General features: G+C 43.3%; 2 protein-coding genes across 38 annotated transcripts in view; one reads left to right on the top strand and one right to left on the bottom strand.

The window, feature by feature from the left end:
* LOC133564107 (TBC1 domain family member 8) overlaps positions 1-17,979 on the top strand; it is a 38,321-nt gene extending 20,342 nt beyond the window's left edge. For 2 of the 9 annotated variants that reach the window (XM_061918224.1, XM_061918227.1), the window contains 10 exons: positions 235-352; positions 8,230-8,515; positions 8,588-8,678; positions 8,786-8,884; positions 10,560-10,628; positions 10,687-10,951; positions 15,755-15,820; positions 15,921-16,001; positions 16,068-16,183; positions 17,289-17,979. In XM_061918224.1, coding sequence (XP_061774208.1) covers positions 235-352; positions 8,230-8,515; positions 8,588-8,678; positions 8,786-8,884; positions 10,560-10,628; positions 10,687-10,951; positions 15,755-15,820; positions 15,921-16,001; positions 16,068-16,183; positions 17,289-17,654 — 1,557 coding nt within the window. In that variant the 3' untranslated portion in view covers positions 17,655-17,979. Of the gene's footprint in view, positions 1-234; positions 353-8,229; positions 8,679-8,785; positions 8,885-10,559; positions 10,629-10,686; positions 10,952-15,754; positions 15,821-15,920; positions 16,013-16,067; positions 16,184-17,288 lie in introns of those variants that run through there. The other 7 variants (XM_061918225.1, XM_061918228.1, XR_009809222.1 and 4 more) reach the window with 7 other exon arrangements.
* A 2,089-nt stretch (positions 17,980-20,068) lies between these two features.
* The window catches only part of neb (nebulin), a 104,780-nt gene continuing 104,112 nt past the window's right edge, over positions 20,069-20,736 (bottom strand). For all 29 annotated transcript variants that reach the window (XM_061918196.1, XM_061918195.1, XM_061918203.1 and 26 more), the window contains one exon: positions 20,069-20,553. In XM_061918196.1, the coding sequence (XP_061774180.1) occupies positions 20,380-20,553 (174 nt within the window). In that variant the 3' untranslated portion in view covers positions 20,069-20,379. The remainder of the gene's footprint in view (positions 20,554-20,736) is intronic.

The raw sequence follows: 20,736 nt of genomic DNA, 5'->3' as shown, positions 1-20,736 counted from the left end.
ATGTATATATGTATATATGTATATATATACATATATACATATGTATATATGTATATATATATATATATGTATATATATATATGTATATATGTATATATATATATATGTATATATATATATATATATATATATATATTTGACGTTCCTGTTGGCTCTGAGGACTTTGTAGGTTCCACTTGAGCGCACGTTAGTGTATAAATGATGAGGTGATAATGTTTGATGTGTGCGATGTAGTCCATGAACATCCTGGCCTCGGTGCTGCTGTTGTACGCCAAGGAAGAAGAAGCCTTCTGGCTGCTGGTTGCCGTCTGTGAGCGCATGCTGCCTGACTACTTCAACCGCCGCGTCATAGGTGAGAAAACTATCATCTGCATAATAATCATACTTATCATAATCATAATCGTCGTCATAATCACAATAATCACAGTCATAATCATAATTATAATAATCATACTCATCCTAATCATAATAGTCGTAATCCTAATCATAATAATAATAATAATAATAAAAATGATAATCATAATAATATTTATAATAATTGTCATCATCATAATCAATATAATCATAAACATAATTATCATAATAGTAATCACAAGAATCATAATAGTCCATCCATCCATTTATTTCCTACCGCTTGTCCCTTTCATAATCATAATTATAATCATAATAATCATTATAGTCGTAATCATATTAATCATAATAGTCATAATGGTAAGAATAGTCATAATCATAACAATGATAGTCATAATGATACTTCAAATAATCCTAACAAGCTAATGAAAGAAAGCGAGGTGGTGTTTATGTGGTGGGAGGGTCTTGACCGTCTAATTTGCATAATTGGCCGTGACACATGAGTGTCATTTACCAAAAAGGTTAAAAAGATGATATTTGTGTCCTGGTTAGTTTTTCAAATCATCCACGATGTCGTTCTCTGTTTTCACATGTTCATGAGATCCCTGCAAGGTCTCACATTCCTGCCAAAAACCAGGTCACCCTCTGTAAATGTGAAGTGGATTTATATAGCACTTTTCTCTAGTGACTCAAAGCGCTTTACATAGTGAAACCCAATATCTGAGTTACAGTGTGGTGAGGAAGTGTCTTGCCCAAGGACACAACGGCAGTAAATTGGATGGCAGACATGGGGATCAAACCTGGAACCCTGAAGTTGCTGGCAGGGCCACTCTACCAGCCGAGCTAGCCACCGCCCCAATGGTTTTTCTACTTTTGAAGACCATGGAAGAGTGTGCAGGCTGTGTCACGTTAGCGCTATCGCTAGTCCTTATAGACCTGGTCCCAATCCTAAACCTAATCTGGTTTCTTTGGTACCAGGTTCAGCCAGTGGAACCCTGGTAGGTTCCATTTGGACTTGGAGGACTACCAAAAGGTGCACAATTACCACAAAATAGTTGTGTGTAATTTTAGCAGATTTAGGACCTTTTTGGAGAACCATGAAACTTGTAAGGATGAGTCCTTTTTGGGGAACCATGAGACCCTGGGATGAGTCCTTTTAGGAACCATGAGACCTAAGGATGAGTCCTTTTAGGAACCATGAGACCTAAGGATGAGTCCTCTTAGGAACCATGAGACCTTTTAACAATGAGTCCTTTTTGGGGAACCATGAGACCCTGGGATGAGTCCTTTTAGGAACCATGAGACCTAAGGATGAGTCCTTTTAGGAACCATGAGACCTAAGGATGAGTCCTCTTAGGAACCATGAGACCTTTTAACAATGAGTCCTTTTTGGGGAACCATGAGACCTAAGGATGAGTCCTCTTAGGAACCATGAGACCTTTTAACAATGAGTCCTTTTTGGGGAACCATGAGACCTAAGGATGAGTCCTTTTTGGGGAACCATGAGACCTAAGGATGAGTCCTTTTAGGAACCATGAGACCTTTTAACAATGAGTCCTTTTTGGGGAACCATGAGACCTAAGGATGAGTCCTTTTAGGAACCATGAGACCTTTTAACAATGAGTCCTTTTTGGGGAACCATGAGACCTTTTAACAATGAGTCCTTTTTGGGGGAACCATGAGACCTAAGGATGAGTCCTTTTAGGAACCAGGATACCTTTTAACAATGAGTCCTTTTTGGGGGAACCATGAGACCTAAGGATGAGTCCTTTTAGGAACCATGAGACCTTTTAACAATGAGTCCTTTTTGGGGAACCATGAGACCTTTTAACAATGAGTCCTTTTTGGGGGAACCATGAGACCTAAGGATGAGTCATTTTAGGAACCAGGAGACCTTTTAACAATGAGTCCTTTTTGGGGGAACCATGAGACCTAAGGATGAGTCCTTTTAGGAACCAGGAGACCTTTTAACAATGAGTCCTTTTTGGGGGAACCATGAGACCTAAGGATGAGTCCTTTTAGGAACCAGGAGACCTTTTAACAATGAGTCCTTTTTGGGGGAACCATGAGATCTTTAAGGATGAGTCCTTTTAGGAACCAGGATACCTTTAACCATGAGTCCATTTTGTGTGAACCATGAGACCATGAAGAATGAGTCGTTATAGGGGAACCACGAGACCTTAAAAGATGAGTCCTTTTGGGGAACTATGACACCATTAAGAAGGACTTCTTTTTTGGGAACCTTAATACCTTTAAAAATTAGTCGTTTTAGCGGAACCACAAGACCTTTAAGGATGAGTCCTTTTGGGGGAAACTTGAGACCTTCAAGGATGAGTCTCTTTTGGGGGAACCATGAGACAATTAAAATGAGTCCTTTTAGGGGAACCATAAGACCTTTTAAAAATGAGTTGTTTGGGGGAACCACGAGACCTTTAAGGATGAGTCCTTTTTGGTGTACTATGAGACCATTAACAATAAATCCTTTTGAGGAACCATGAGACCTTTTTAAAAAGGAGTCCTTTTTGGGGGAACCAAGAGGCTTTTAAGGATGAGTCCTTTTGAGAGAACCACGAGACCTTTAAGGATGAGTCCTTTTTGGGATAACCATTACCCTTCTAAGGATGAGTCATTTTAGGGTAACCACGAGATCTTTAAGGATGAATCCTTTTGGGGAACCATAAGACATTTAAAATGAGTCGTTTTAGGGGAACCATGAGACCGTTAAGGATGAGTCCTTTTGGGAAAGCCATGAGACCATTAAGAATGAGTCCTTCTTGGGGAACCATGAGACCTTTAAAAATGAGTCGTTTTTGAGGGAACCATGAGACCATTAAGAATGAGTCCTTTTAGGAACCATGAGACCTTTTAACAATCAGTCCTTTTTGGGGGAACCATGAGACCATTAAGAATGAGTCCTTTTAGGAGAACCACAAGACCTTTTAAGAATGAGTCCTCTTGGGGGAACCATGAGACTTTTAAGGGTGAGTCCGTTTGGGAGGAGCTATAAGACCCTCAGAGGTTAGGTCCTCTTTGTGGTGAGTCTGGACTTTCTTGTTTCCAGGTAGATTGGATGTTGTTCTCAGCCCCATTTCCCAAGTACCCCAAGTGGTCCGAGGAGGTTGTCATTCCCTTTGGCTGGACTGCACGCTCTACACAATTCCATACTTTTAAAGGCACCGTCTGTACTAGCGTGTGTGGATTCATGTAAAATGCAAGGGTGCCTTATTGCAGGTGATGTCACTTCCTGTTGCAGAATCACCAGCTGCTCTGAGGCCGACTTAGTCAACCTCCCTGGAAGTGATGTTGCTACTTTTGACAGCAACAAAGCAAGTCTTTAGCGTGATGCTAACTTACATTGGGTTTACCATAGACAGGCTAGTATTAGCATTAATGAGTTTACTTGAACAATGTGTTCATGAGAACAACGGCTAAGATGAAAGTCACCATCAAACAGCCCACTACATACAGTATGCACACTTTGTGGGGCGCAACAAGCCGCCAGCAATAAACACATGTACTACAACGCAGGAGCCCAAGTGGATCAGTTACTTACAGTATGCACACTTTGTGGGGCGCAACAAGCTGCCAGGAATAAACACATGTACGACAATGCAGGAGCCCAAGTGGATCAGTTACTTACAGTATGCACACTTTGTAGGGCGCAACAAGCCGCCAGCAATAAACACATGTACTACAACACAGGAGCCCAAGTGGATCAGTTACTTACAGTATGCACACTTTGTGGGGCGCAACAAGCCGCCAGCAATAAACACATGTATGACAACGCAGGAGCCCAAGTGGATCAGTTACTTACAGTATGCACACTTTGTGGGGCGCAACAAGCCGCCAGCAATAAACACATGTACGACAATGCAGGAGCCCAAGTGGATCAGTTACTTACAGTATGCACACTTTGTGGGGCGCAACAAGCTGCCAGCAATAAACACATGTACGACAATGCAGGAGCCCAAGTGGATCAGTTACTTACAGTATGCACACTTTGTAGGGCGCAACAAGCCGCCAGCAATAAACACATGTACGACAACGCAGGAGCCCAAGTGGATCAGTTACTTACAGTATGCACACTTTGTAGGGCGCAACAAGCCGCCAGCAATAAACACATGTACGACAACGCAGGAGCCCAAGTGGATCAGTTACTTACAGTATGCACACTTTGTAGGGCGCAACAAGCCGCCAGCAATAAACACATGTACTACAACACAGGAGCCCAAGTGGATCAGTTACTTACAGTATGCACACTTTGTAGGGCGCAACAAGCCGCCAGCAATAAACACATGTACGACAACGCAGGAGCCCAAGTGGATCAGTTACTTACAGTATGCACACTTTGTGGGGCGCCACAAGCCGCCAGCAATAAACAAATGTATGACAACGCAGGAGCCCAAGTGGATCAGTTACTTACAGTATGCACACTTTGTAGGGCGCAACAAGCTGCCAGCAATAAACACATGTATGACAACACAGGAGCCCAAGTGGATCAGTTACTTACAGTATGCACACTTTGTAGGGCGCAACAAGCTGCCAGCAATAAACACATGTATGACAACGCAGGAGCCCAAGTGGATCAGTTACTTACAGTATGCACACTTTGTAGGGCGCAACAAGCCGCCAGCAATAAACACATGTATGACAACGCAGGAGCCCAAGTGGATCAGTTACTTACAGTATGCACACTTTGTGGGGCGCAACAAGCCGCCAGCAATAAACACATGTACTACAACGCAGGAGCCCAAGTGGATCAGTTACTTACAGTATGCACACTTTGTAGGGCGCAACAAGCTGCCAGCAATAAACACATGTATGACAACGCAGGAGCCCAAGTGGATCAGTTACTTACAGTATGCACACTTTGTAGGGCGCAACAAGCCGCCAGCAATAAACACATGTATGACAACGCAGGAGCCCAAGTGGATCAGTTACTTACAGTATGCACACTTTGTAGGGCGCAACAAGCCGCCAGCAATAAACACATGTATGACAACGCAGGAGCCCAAGTGGATCAGTTACTTACAGTATGCACACTTTGTAGGGCGCAACAAGCCGCCAGCAATAAACACATGTATGACAACGCAGGAGCCCAAGTGGATCAGTTACTTACAGTATGCACACTTTGTGGGGCGCAACAAGCCGCCAGCAATAAACACATGTACGACAACGCAGGAGCCCAAGTGGATCAGTTACTTACAGTATGCACACTTTGTAGGGCGCAACAAGCCGCCAGCAATAAACACATGTACTACAACGCAGGAGCCCAAGTGGATCAGTTACTTACAGTATGCACACTTTGTAGGGCGCAACAAGCTGCCAGCAATAAACACATGTATGACAACGCAGGAGCCCAAGTGGATCAGTTACTTACAGTATGCACACTTTGTAGGGCGCAACAAGCCGCCAGCAATAAACACATGTATGACAACGCAGGAGCCCAAGTGGATCAGTTACTTACAGTATGCACACTTTGTAGGGCGCAACAAGCCGCCAGCAATAAACACATGTATGACAACGCAGGAGCCCAAGTGGATCAGTTACTTACAGTATGCACACTTTGTAGGGCGCAACAAGCCGCCAGCAATAAACACATGTATGACAACGCAGGAGCCCAAGTGGATCAGTTACTTACAGTATGCACACTTTGTGGGGCGCAACAAGCCGCCAGCAATAAACACATGTACGACAACGCAGGAGCCCAAGTGGATCAGTTACTTACAGTATGCACACTTTGTAGGGCGCAACAAGCCGCCAGCAATAAACACATGTATGACAACGCAGGAGCCCAAGTGGATCAGTTACTTACAGTATGCACACTTTGTGGGGCGCAACAAGCCGCCAGCAATAAACACATGTACGACAACGCAGGAGCCCAAGTGGATCAGTTACTTACAGTATGCACACTTTGTAGGGCGCAACAAGCCGCCAGCAATAAACACATGTACTACAACGCAGGAGCCCAAGTGGATCAGTTACTTACAGTATGCACACTTTGTAGGGCGCAACAAGCTGCCAGCAATAAACACATGTATGACAACGCAGGAGCCCAAGTGGATCAGTTACTTACAGTATGCACACTTTGTAGGGCGCAACAAGCCGCCAGCAATAAACACATGTATGACAACGCAGGAGCCCAAGTGGATCAGTTACTTACAGTATGCACACTTTGTGGGGCGCAACAAGCCGCCAGCAATAAACACATGTACTACAACGCAGGAGCCCAAGTGGATCAGTTACTTACAGTATGCACACTTTGTAGGGCGCAACAAGCTGCCAGCAATAAACACATGTATGACAACGCAGGAGCCCAAGTGGATCAGTTACTTACAGTATGCACACTTTGTAGGGCGCAACAAGCCGCCAGCAATAAACACATGTATGACAACGCAGGAGCCCAAGTGGATCAGTTACTTACAGTATGCACACTTTGTAGGGCGCAACAAGCCGCCAGCAATAAACACATGTATGACAACGCAGGAGCCCAAGTGGATCAGTTACTTACAGTATGCACACTTTGTAGGGCGCAACAAGCCGCCAGCAATAAACACATGTATGACAACGCAGGAGCCCAAGTGGATCAGTTACTTACAGTATGCACACTTTGTGGGGCGCAACAAGCCGCCAGCAATAAACACATGTACGACAACGCAGGAGCCCAAGTGGATCAGTTACTTACAGTATGCACACTTTGTAGGGCGCAACAAGCCGCCAGCAATAAACACATGTACTACAACGCAGGAGCCCAAGTGGATCAGTTACTTACAGTATGCACACTTTGTAGGGCGCAACAAGCTGCCAGCAATAAACACATGTATGACAACGCAGGAGCCCAAGTGGATCAGTTACTTACAGTATGCACACTTTGTAGGGCGCAACAAGCCGCCAGCAATAAACACATGTATGACAACGCAGGAGCCCAAGTGGATCAGTTACTTACAGTATGCACACTTTGTAGGGCGCAACAAGCCGCCAGCAATAAACACATGTATGACAACGCAGGAGCCCAAGTGGATCAGTTACTTACAGTATGCACACTTTGTAGGGCGCAACAAGCCGCCAGCAATAAACACATGTATGACAACGCAGGAGCCCAAGTGGATCAGTTACTTACAGTATGCACACTTTGTGGGGCGCAACAAGCCGCCAGCAATAAACACATGTACGACAACGCAGGAGCCCAAGTGGATCAGTTACTTACAGTATGCACACTTTGTAGGGCGCAACAAGCCGCCAGCAATAAACACATGTATGACAACGCAGGAGCCCAAGTGGATCAGTTACTTACAGTATGCACACTTTGTGGGGCGCAACAAGCCGCCAGCAATAAACACATGTACGACAACGCAGGAGCCCAAGTGGATCAGTTACTTACAGTATGCACACTTTGTAGGGCGCAACAAGCCGCCAGCAATAAACACATGTACTACAACGCAGGAGCCCAAGTGGATCAGTTACTTACAGTATGCACACTTTGTAGGGCGCAACAAGCTGCCAGCAATAAACACATGTATGACAACGCAGGAGCCCAAGTGGATCAGTTACTTACAGTATGCACACTTTGTAGGGCGCAACAAGCCGCCAGCAATAAACACATGTATGACAACGCAGGAGCCCAAGTGGATCAGTTACTTACAGTATGCACACTTTGTAGGGCGCAACAAGCCGCCAGCAATAAACACATGTATGACAACGCAGGAGCCCAAGTGGATCAGTTACTTACAGTATGCACACTTTGTGGGGCGCAACAAGCCGCCAGCAATAAACACATGTACGACAACGCAGGAGCCCAAGTGGATCAGTTACTTGCAGTATGCACACTTTGTGGGGCGCAACAAGCCGCCAGCAATAAACACATGTATGACAACGCAGGAGCCCAAGTGGATCAGTCGGTGTTCGAGCAGCTGATCCGCGAGCGTCTTCCTGAGCTGGCCGAGCACTTCCCTGACCTGTCCACCCTGTCCTCGGTCTCGCTGTCCTGGTTCCTCACCATCTTCGTCAGCGTCATGCCCTTCCACAGCGCCGTCTGCGTGGTGGACTGCTTCTTCTTCCACGGCATCAAGGCCATCTTCCAGCTGGGCCTGGCCGTCCTGGAGACCACTAGCGAACTGCTGTGCCGCAGCTGTGATGACGGACACGCCCTCATGGTCCTCAGCAGGTGTGTTGGCGCGCAGGTGACCCTCACCCTGACCTTCGGGGGCTCTCAACCTTTGCTTTTTCCGCCTCGCAGTTTTCTGGAGCACGTCGGCCGTGAGGATTCGTCCTCTCAACCTCCCGCGGACCAAGTCCCCGTGACTCGGCTCATCAACGACGCCCTGGAAGTGAGTCCGCCGCCACGCTGAAAGGAGGTTGCCTACAGCCGCAGCTGGCACACAGCACTTGATAAGGTGGACAACAAATGTGGTTGTTGTGTCCTCTTGTGTGTCAGAGGTTTGGGGACTTGACCGTCAGGAAGATCGAGAGGCTGCGCTGCCACCACAGGATCCAAGTCCTGCAGGCCCACGAGGACACCGCCAAGGACAACACCGTCAGCAACTACACCTCATGTCTTCTGTCTCCTTCTTCTTCTTGTCTTTATCACTCATGTCTTCTGTCTCCTTCTTCTTCTTGTCTTTATCACTCATGTCTTCTGTCTCCTTCTCCTTCTTGTCTTTATCACTCATGTCTTCTGTCTCCTTCTCCTTCTTGTCTTTATCACTCATGTCTTCTGTCTCCTTCTTCTTCTTGTCTTTATCACTCATGTCTTCTGTCTCCTTCTTCTTCTTCTTCTTGTCTTTATCACTCATGTCTTCTGTCTCCTTCTTCTTCTTGTCTTTATCACTCATGTCTTCTGTCTCCTTCTTCTTCTTCTTCTTGTCTTTATCACTCATGTCTTCTGTCTCCTTCTTCTTCTTCTTCTTGTCTTTATCACTCATGTCTTCTGTCTCCTTCTTCTTCTTCTTCTTGTCTTTATCACTCATGTCTTCTGTCTCCTTCTTCTTCTTTTCTTTATCACTCATGTCTTGTGTGTCCTTCTTGTGTTTATGAGTGATATGTTGTGTGTCTTTCTTGTCTTTATGAGTGATATGTTGTGTGTCCTTGTTGTGTTTATGAGTGATATGTTGTGTGTCCTTGTCTTTATGAGTGATATGTTGTGTGTCATTGTTGTGTTTACTACTGATATGTTGTGTGTCGTTGTTGTGTTTATGAGTGATATGTTGTGTGTCGTTGTTAAATTTGAGTGGTATATTGTGTTTTGTTTATGACTGATATGTTGTGTGTCCTTGTGTTTATGAGTGATATGTTGTGTGTCCTTCTTGTGTTTATGACTGATATGTTGTGTGTCTTTCTTGTCTTTATGAGTGATATGTTGTGTGTCATTGTTGTGTTTATGAGTGATATGTTGTGTGTCGTTGTTGTGTTTGAATGGTATATTGTGTTTTGTTTGAGTGATATGTTGTATGTTGTCATCGTAAGTGATATTGTGTGTTGTTGTCATCATAATTGATATTGTGTGTTGTCGTCATAAGTGATATTTTTTGGTGTTGTCATCATATGTGACATTTTGTATGTTGTTGTCGTCATAAGTGATATTTTGTTTGTTGTTGTCATAAGTGATGTTTTGTGTTGTTGTTGTCATAAGTGATATGTTGTTGTCGTCATAAGTGATGTTTTGTGTTGTTGTCATAAGTGATGCTTTGTGTTGTTGTCGTCATAAGTGATGCTTTGTGTTGTTGTCATAAGTGATTTGTTGTCATAAGTGATATGTTGTTGTCGTCATAAGTGATGTTTTGTGTTGTTGTCATAAGTGATGTTTTGTGTTGTTGTCGTCATAAGTGATGCTTTGTGTTGTTGTCATAAGTGATTTGTTGTCATAAGTGATATGTTGTTGTCGTCATAAGTGATGTTTTGTGTTGTTGTCGTCATAAGTGATGTTTTGTATGTTGTTGTCGTCATAAGTGATATTTTGTTTGTTGTTGTCATAAGTGATGTTTTGTGTTGTTGTCATAAGTGATATGTTGTTGTCGTCATAAGTGATGTTTTGTGTTGTTGTTGTCATAAGTGATATGTTGTTGTCGTCATAAGTGATGTTTTGTGTTGTTGTCATAAGTGATTTGTTGTCATAAGTGAGATGTTGTTGTCGTCATAAGTGATGCTTTGTGTTGTTGTTGTCATAAGTGATATGTTGTTGTCGTCATAAGTGATGTTTTGTGTTGTCGTAGTTACGATTGGTGTCGTCAGAAGTGTCGATGTGCGGCGACACGCTGGCGGACATTTACGACCTCTTCAAGGTAAGCGTGAGGTGGGCGTGTGTTTCCAAGATGGCCGCTAAGGGCGTGCGTCCCCCAGACAGAACACTTCATCAGCCTGTACTGGGGCGATACCAGCATGGCGGCGGCGGCACAGGCGGCGTCATGGAGCCGGGGGGGCGTGTCCTACCTGGAGCGCCGCTACCGACTGGACCGCCCACAGTTCAAGAGCCTCTACGGGCTGCTGGCGCCGTGGGCGGGGGAGTCTGGTCGTCACGGCGACACGCTGGCTGACCGCACCTTCACCCTGCTGGACCAGGACCAGGACTCTCTGCTCACCTTCAGGGACTTTGCTGCCTGGCTGGGTGGGTCGCAGGGTTTGGTCTGCTCTTATATCTCATCCTGGCTTCTCTTATATCTCATCATGGCTTCTCTTATATCTCATCCTGGCTTCTCTTATATCTCATCATGGCTTCTCTTATATCTCATCATGGCTTCTCTTATATCTCATCATGGCTTCTCTTATATCTCATCATGGCTTCTCTTATATCTCATCATGGCTTCTCTTATATCTCATCATGGTTTCTCTTATATCTCATCATGCCTTCTCTTATATCTCATCATGGCTTCTCTTATATCTCATCATGGCTTCTTTTATATCTCATCATGGCTTCTCTTATATCTCATCATGGCTTCTCTTATATCTCATCATGGCTTCTCTTATATCTCATCATGGTTTCTCTTATATCTCATCATGGCTTCTCTTATATCTCATCATGGCTTCTCTTATATCTCATCATGGCTTCTCTTATATCTCATCATGGCTTCTCTTACATCTCATCATGGCTTCTCTTACATCTCATCATGGCTTCTCTTACATCTCATCATGGCTTCTCTTATATCTCATCCTGGCTTCTCTTATATCTCATCCTGGCTTCTCTTATATCTCATCCTGGCTTCTCTTATATCTCATCATGGCTTCTCTTATATCTCATCCTGGCTTCTCTTATATCTCATCCTGGCTTCTCTTATATCTCATCATGGCTTCTCTTATATCTCATCATGGCTTCTCTTATATCTCATCATGGCTTCTCTTATATCTCATCATGGCTTCTCTTATATCTCATCCTGGCTTCTCTTATATCTCATCCTGGCTTCTCTTATATCTCATCATGGCTTCTCTTATATCTCATCATGGCTTCTCTTATATCTCATCATGGCTTCTCTTATATCTCATCATGGCTTCTCTTATATCTCATCATGGCTTCTCTTATATCTCATCATGGCTTCTCTTATATCTCATCATGGCTTCTCTTATATCTCATCATGGCTTCTCTTATATCTCATCATGGCTTCTCTTACATCTCATCCTGGCTTCTCTTACATCTCATCCTGGCTTCTCTTAAATCTCATCATGGCTTCTCTTACATCTCATCATGGCTTCTCTTATATCTCATCATGGCTTCTCTTATATCTCATCCTGGCTTCTCTTATATCTCATCCTGGCTTCTCTTATATCTCATCATGGCTTCTCTTATATCTCATCCTGGCTTCTCTTATATCTCATCCTGGCTTCTCTTATATCTCATCATGGCTTCTCTTATATCTCATCATGGCTTCTCTTATATCTCATCATGGCTTCTCTTATATCTCATCATGGCTTCTCTTATATCTCATCCTGGGTTCTATATCTCATCATGGCTTCTCTTATATCTCATCATGGGTTCTCTGGAAATATTTCAATGAATGAAAATATTTTATTTGCAGAGAATTATTCCTACTTTGCAAGGAGATCATGAAAAAAACCTTAAGTCATTTAACTTGGTATGTGACACATGCTAACAGTTAGCATGCTAACTTTTTTTTGGTTTGCCAATTTCATAACTGAATCCTTTAACCCCAGAGTCCTAGACCGTAGTACTTAAAATATGCTAACATTAGCTTGCTAACTTTGTTAGCAGATTTTCTTGTCGTACACCTCAAATCATGTAGCTTGGTAAGTGATACATGCTAGCTGTTAGCATTCAACATCTAGTCTTGGACCTAGATTGGTCACATCTAGTCTGAGACTTAGATTGGTCACATTTAATCTTAGACTTAGATTGGTCACATCTAGTCTTGGACTTAGATTGGTCACATTTAATCTTAGACTTAGATTGGTCACATCTAGTCTTAGACTTAGATTGGTCACATTTAATCTTAGACTTAGATTGGTCACATCTAGTCTTAGACTTAGATTGGTCACATTTAGTCTTAGACTTAGATTGGTCACATCTAGTCTTAGACTTAGATTGGTCTGATTTAGTCTTAGATTGGTCACATTTAATCTTAGACTTAGATTGGTCACATTTAGTCTTAGATTTAGATTGGTCACATCTAGTCTTAGACTTAGATTGCTCACATTTAGTCTTAGAATTAGATTGATGACATCTAGTCTAGCAGCTGGTGCTGAAACCCCAATATAGATACTCCAAAACCAGAAGGGTGTGCCTTTTTTAGCCAATTTTGCAGCCTTAGACCTCAGTTAAATGACTTGGTAAGTGACATATGCTAACTGTTAGCATGCTAGCTTTAGCCTATTTTCCCGCCATATACCTGATAGTCATGTAACTTGGTAGTTGACATAATTTAACTGTTGGCTTTTAAACCTCAGCATGCTAACTTTGTTTGCCAATTTTCTGCGACACATGCCAACTGCCAGCACGCTGACTATTTTATAGATAATGTTTGCATGTTTTGGTCCAAGAGTCATATAACTGCTATTTGTCGGCATGCTAATGTTAGCATTTTGGTTCAACTCCTGCCTTTCTGAGGCTTGTGAACATATGTATCTTATATTATCTATTATATTACGTGACATTATATTATCTAATATATTACGTGACATTATATTGACATATATTACGTGACATTATATTATCTAATATATTACGTGACATATTGACATATATATAGTGACATTATATTATCTAATATATTACATGACATTATATTGACATATATATAGTGACATTATATTATCTATTATATTACGTGACATTATATTGACATATATTACATGACATTATATTATCTATTATATTACGTGACATTATATTATCTAATATATTACGTGACATTATATTGACATATATTACGTGACATTATATTATCTAATATATTACATGACATTATATTATCTATTATATTACGTGACATTATATTATCTAATATATTACATGACATTATATTATCTAATATATTACGTGACATTATATTATCTAATATATTACGTGACATTATATTGACATATATTACATGACATTATATTATCTAATATATTACATGACATTATATTATCTATTATATTACGTGACATTATATTGACATATATTACATGACATTATATTATCTATTATATTACGTGACATATTATCTAATATATTACGTGACATTATATTGACATATATTACATGACATTATATTATCTAATATATTACGTGACATTATATTGACATATATTACGTGACATTATATTATCTAATATATTATGTGACATTATATTGACATATATTACGTGACATTATATTATCTATTATATTACGTGACATTATATTGACATATATTACATGACATTATATTATCTAATATATTACGTGACATTATATTGACATATATTACATGACATTATATTATCTAATATATTACGTGACATTATATTGACATATATTACATGACATTATATTATCTAATATATTACGTGACATTATATTGACATATATTACATGACATTATATTATCTAATATATTACGTGACATTATATTGACATATATTACGTGACATTATATTATCTAATATATTACGTGAGATTATATTGACATATATTACATGACATTATATTATCTAATATATTACGTGACATTATATTGACATATATTACATGACATTATATTATCTATTATATTACGTGACATATTATCTAATATATTACGTGACATTATATTGACATATATTACGTGACATTATATTATCTATTATATTACGTGACATTATATTGACATATATTACATGACATTATATTATCTAATATATTACGTGACATTATATTGACATATATTACATGACATTATATTATCTAATATATTACGTGACATTATATTGACATATATTACGTGACATTATATTATCTAATATATTATGTGACATTATATTGACATATATTACGTGACATTATATTATCTATTATATTACGTGACATTATATTGACATATATTACATGACATTATATTATCTAATATATTACGTGACATTATATTGACATATATTACATGACATTATATTATCTAATATATTACGTGACATTATATTGACATATATTACATGACATTATATTATCTAATATATTACGTGACATTATATTGACATATATTACATGACATTATATTATCTAATATATTACGTGACATTATATTATCTAATATATTACGTGAGATTATATTGACATATATTACATGACATTATATTATCTAATATATTACGTGACATTATATTGACATATATTACATGACATTATATTATCTATTATATTACGTGACATATTATCTAATATATTACGTGACATTATATTGACATATATTACGTGACATTATATTATCTATTATATTACGTGACATTATATTGACATATATTACATGACATTATATTATCTAATATATTACGTGACATTATATTGACATATATTACATGACATTATATTATCTATTATATTACGTGACATATTATCTAATATATTACGTGACATTATATTGACATATATTACGTGACATTATATTATCTAATATATTATGTGACATTATATTGACATATATTACGTGACATTATATTATCTAATATATTACGTGAGATTATATTGACATATATTACATGACATTATATTATCTAATATGTTATGTGACACGCAAGTTAACTCGGAACAACTGACTCATTTCAACGCAGTACTACTAAGTAATATTAGTGTACTATTGCAGTAATAGTCTTCACACAGAGGGTTTTTGGAGTTTTGTGAATGTAAAAGTTGGTGATGTGAAAAATGTAAAGCACACATAAAAACGCCTTCCTAAAATTCCCAAAGTAATTGAATAAAACTCCCTGAAAAGTCACCAATATTGTCAATGATGTCTGCCCTCAGACACTTTGTACTGCGGCGAGCTGAACGAGAGGATCAAGCTGCTCTACCGCCTCCACTTACCTCCAGGTTGGTGGCTTCAACCTAGACCTAGACCTAGACCTAGACCTAGACCTGAACCTAGACCTGAACCTAGACCTGGGCCTGAACCTGCCTTTGTGTCTCCAAGCCCTGACTGGAAGTGAGGACTTGTCGTCTGTGATGCCGGGTGTGTCCACCAGCAGACCTTTGTACGTGAAGGTGGCCTCAGGTGTGTGTCAGGTACAGTCGGCTAATTGTCGTGTTGCTGCCGACTGACGGGTGGTGTCTGATGAAGGACTTGGTGATGGACAGGAGGTGAAGGACTACCAGGAGCAGCTGAAGCAGATGCTGCAGGACTTGGTGCTGGCCAAGGAGAAAGATGTGGAGAAGCCGCTGCCGCTCATGAAGCAGGTAGAGCCGACATCAGCCAATCAGGATGCATATTTACATACATGGAAATATATATGTGTATATGTATATGTGTATTTTTATATATGTCAATATATATGTATATATATAGATGTATATGTGTATTTATATATATATAAATATATATGGGTATATGTATATAATATGTGTATATATATATATATATATATATATGAATGTTGTCTGTCTATCTGTGTGGGCCCTGCGATGAGGTGGCGACTTGTCCAGGGTGTACCCTGCCTTCCGCCCGATTGTAACTGAGATAGGCGCCAGCGCCCCCCGCGACCCCGAAAGGGAATAAGCGGTAGAAAATGGATGGATGGATATATATACCGTATTTTTTGGAGTATAAGTTGCTCTGGAGTTTAAGTCACATTTTTGGGGGAAATGTATTTGATAAAATCCAGCAGCAAGAATAGACATTTGAAAGGCAATTTAAAATACAGAATAGTGAAGAACAGGCTGAATAAGTGTAGGTTATATGAGGCATAAATAAGCAACTGCTATGTTAAGCTAACATATTATGGTAAGAGTCATTCAAATAACTAGAACATATAGAACATGCTATACCTTTACCAAACTATCTCTCACTCCTAATCCATAAATCCCATGAAATCTTATACGTCTAGTCTCTTACGTGAATGAGCTAAATATTATTTGATATTTTATGGTAACATGTTAATATTTTCAAACGTAAGTCGCTCCTGAGTATAAGTCGCACCCCCGGCCAAACTATGATAAAAATGTGACTTGTAACCTGAAAAATATGGTACACTATATGTATATGTGTGTATATATGTATATGTATGTATATATATGTATACATATGTATATGTTTGTGCATGTATACATATATACACATATACATATATACATGTGTATATGTATATGTACATATATATACATGTGTGTGTATATATAAATGTATATGTACATATACACTTATATATATATATATACATGTATGTATATGTACATATTTGTATATATACATGTGTATGTATATATATATATATATCTACACATATATATATATATATACACACATGTGTGGTGTATATACAGTATATCTTCCCTGTGTCCACAGAAAGAGTTCATCCAGTTCTGCAAGACTCTGTACAGCATGTTCCACGGTGACCCGGAGGAGAACGAGCTCTTCCAGGCCATCGCCACCGTCACCAGTTTGGTCCTGCAGATCGGTGAGGCAGACCACCGTGGCAGAGCACCAAGGTCGAGAGGCGGAGACTGTCCAGATAACTGGCCGGACAGCGAGTCCATGGAGAGCCAATGGACCGTCAGCTTTGCTCAGATCTTTGCCTCGCTGCTGACTGAGCAGACGCTGGTTAACTTCCTGGAGAAGCCGGGCGATCTGGCGGTCCGCATCGCTGAGGCCAAGCAGAAGCAGTACCAGCAGAGGGCGGGGCTTCTCACGCTGCAGCAACGCCACCGCTGATTCGTGCAAGATCCGCCAATCAAAGTTTTCACTCAACTTTTCTAGCAGTCATCCCTTTAAATGTCCTTTTCTAACCAGTGACCACACACACACTAACCAGTGACCACACACACACACACACACACACACACACTAACCAGTGACCACACACACACACACACGCGCACACACACACACACACACACACGCGCACACATTGACTCTCCATCCCAAGGCAGTAGAAGACGGAGCACAAGACTGAGCCAAGAAAGTCACTTTACTAGCAACACTGGAAGTCTATTTTTAAATAAAATATTTGCTTGCTTGGCAAAATTGCAAAACTTAACCAATCTGATGCATTTCTACTTCTTATGGACGTGGTGTCAGTTTGATGTAGTCATGTTCATGAGTGGAGGAAGACTCAGCTCTTTAGGCGCTTACCTGCCAGGCACCACCATCTGTGCTCTCTAGGCACAACCCAGGCGACTTACCACTCTCTCCAAGCATGCTCCAGGCGTCCCCTCACTGCGCTCTCCAGGCAACTGCCCCCGCGCCGACTCATCGCTGCCGCACTCTCTAGGTGCAACTCGCCGCGTTCTCCAGGCTATTCCCGCTGTGCCCACCCAACGCCACACTCTCAAGGCCCGACACAGTGCGCTCTCCAGGCACGAGCCACTGCGCTTTCCCGCCGCGCCTTCCAAGCAACCCCCGCTGCGCCTTCTGCCGCGCTCTCCAGGTTCCTGCAGCCGTGCTCTCCAAGCGATCCTCTGCCGCGCCGACCCAACACCGCGCTCTAGAGACGCCCACCGCCTTTCCCCTGCCACACTCTCCAGGTGCCCGCTGTGGTGCTCCCTAAGCGACCCCCTGCCGTACCGACCCACAGCTGCGCTCTCCATGCGCGACCCATTGTGCTTTCCAGGCGCCCCCCGCCATGCCTTCCAAGCGACCCCCGCTGTACCTCCTGCCGCGCGTTCCAGGTTCCCGCAGCCGTGCTTTCCAAGCAATCCCCTGCCGCGCTTTACAGGCGCCCACTGCCTTGTCCCTTGCCGCACTATCGAGGTGCCTGTCGTGCTCTCTAAGCGACACCCTGCCACGCCGACCCACCGCCGTGCTCTCCATGCGCGACTCATCGTGCTTTACAGGCGTCCCCCGCCATGCCTTCCAAGCGACCCCCGCTGCGCCTTCTGCCGCGCTTTCCAGGTTCCTGCAGCCGTGCTCTCCAAGCGAACCCCTGCCGCGCCGACCCAACACCGCGCTCTAAAGACGCCCACCGCCTTGCCCCTGCCACACTCTCCAGGTGCCCGCTGTGGTGCTCCCTAAGCGACCCCCTGCCGTACCGACCCACAGGCGCGCTCTCCATGCGCGACTCATCGTGCTTTCCCGGCGCCCCCCACCATGCCTTCCAAGCGACCTCCGCTGTACTTCCCGCCGCGCTTTCCAGGTTCCCGCAGCCGTGCTCTCCAAGCAATCCCCTGCCGTGCTGACCCAACGCCGTGCATTACAGGCGCCCACTGCCTTGCCCCTGCCGCACTATCGAGGTGCCTGTCGTGCTCCCTAAGCGACCCCCTGCCGTACCGACCCACCGCCGTGCTCTCCATGCGCGACTCATCGTGCTTTCCAGGCGCCCCCCGCTGTACCTCCTGCCGCGCTTTCCAGGTTCCCGCAGCCGTGCTCTCCAAGCAATCCCCTGCCGCGCTTTACAGGCGCCCACTGCCTTGTCCCCTGCCGCACTATCGAGGTGCCCGTCGTGCTCTCTAAGCGACACCCTGCTGTGCCCCGCCATGCCCTCCAAGCGACCCCCGCTGCGCCTTCTGCCGCGCTTTCCAGGTTCCTGCAGCCGTGCTCTCCAAGCGATCCCCTGCCGTGCCGGCCCAACACCGCGCTCTAAAGACGCCCACCGCCTTTCCCCTGCCACACTCTCCAGGTGCCTGCTGTGGTGCTCCCTAAGCGACCCCCTGCCGTACCGACCCACAGCCATGCGCGACCCATGCGCGACTCATCTTGCTTTCCAGGCGCCCCCCCGCTGTACCCCCTGCTGCGCCAACACACCGCCACGCTCTCAAGGCGCGACCCATTCTGCTTTCCAGGCGCCCCCCCCACCGCACTCTGGCCGCCGACTCTCCAGGCACACCTCAGCCGCGCTCTCTGGGCGACTTCCTGCCACGCTCTCCAAGCGTCCTCCTGCCATGCCAACCGTTGCCGTGCTCACCAGGTGAGCCCCGCTGGTGATTAGTGCAGCAGTTCTCAGCCGGTGATTAGCGTGCCAGTTTCCTGTTAGCCATTAGTGCAGAGGTGACTTCCTGCTTGAGGGAGAATGATGCCGACAGGACTGCACCATCACCATAGTTGCATGTTTACCCGGCCGGATTGGCACCAAATGTGTGTGTGGCCCTGATGCCAAGGTCAAAGGTGAAGAAGACAAGATGGAGGCCGAGTACTGCAGGAGCTTGGCTTTATTCGCTACGGGCTGAAGGACGTCCCCCTCGCCATCAAAAACCCAAACAAGCTAGCGGACTACATGGTGGGAGACGCTCTCCAGTTTTTTCTCCTCCGACTCGTCAAGAGCGGTGAGGGTTCCAACTTAGTCCGTGGCACGTTTAGTCGTCTTCTCCCCAAAGGAGTCGGTGAAAGAGTCAAGTTGGAGTCGTTCATGTCGGAGGACTAGAAGGATCAGACTTGAGACACACACACACACGCACACGGACACACACACACATTGCATCGATCCCAGCGGGCGTGGCGGCGTTCAAGCGACTTCCACGTAGTTGGCGGGCAGCATGCCGGTCTTGCCGGTGCGCTGCACGGTGCCGTACATCCAGCCCTCGTCGATGGACTGCACGTTGAGGATGACGTCGCCGTCCTTGAAGGACACCTCGTCGCTGTCCGCCGCCAGGTAGTCGTACATGGCACGCACCGTTTTCTGGGGAGGAAGTCCGGAAGTAGTTTCAAGTTAAAACTCCGGTCCTGGGTTCCTTTAATCATTTTCTATTCCAAAGCCGATAGAACATAGATTTTTATTTCACACCTCAAATTTCAAATGTTTAAAGTACGTCCTATAATTATTTTTTTCAATAACCCTGGAGGTGGGGGGTGTGTGTTACTA

This window comes from Nerophis ophidion, linkage group LG13 (assembly GCF_033978795.1).
Source record: "Nerophis ophidion isolate RoL-2023_Sa linkage group LG13, RoL_Noph_v1.0, whole genome shotgun sequence".
Lineage (NCBI taxonomy): Eukaryota > Metazoa > Chordata > Actinopteri > Syngnathiformes > Syngnathidae > Nerophis > Nerophis ophidion.
Note: the sequence above shows the minus strand (reverse complement) of the source record. Positions and strands in the feature narration are given on the sequence as shown.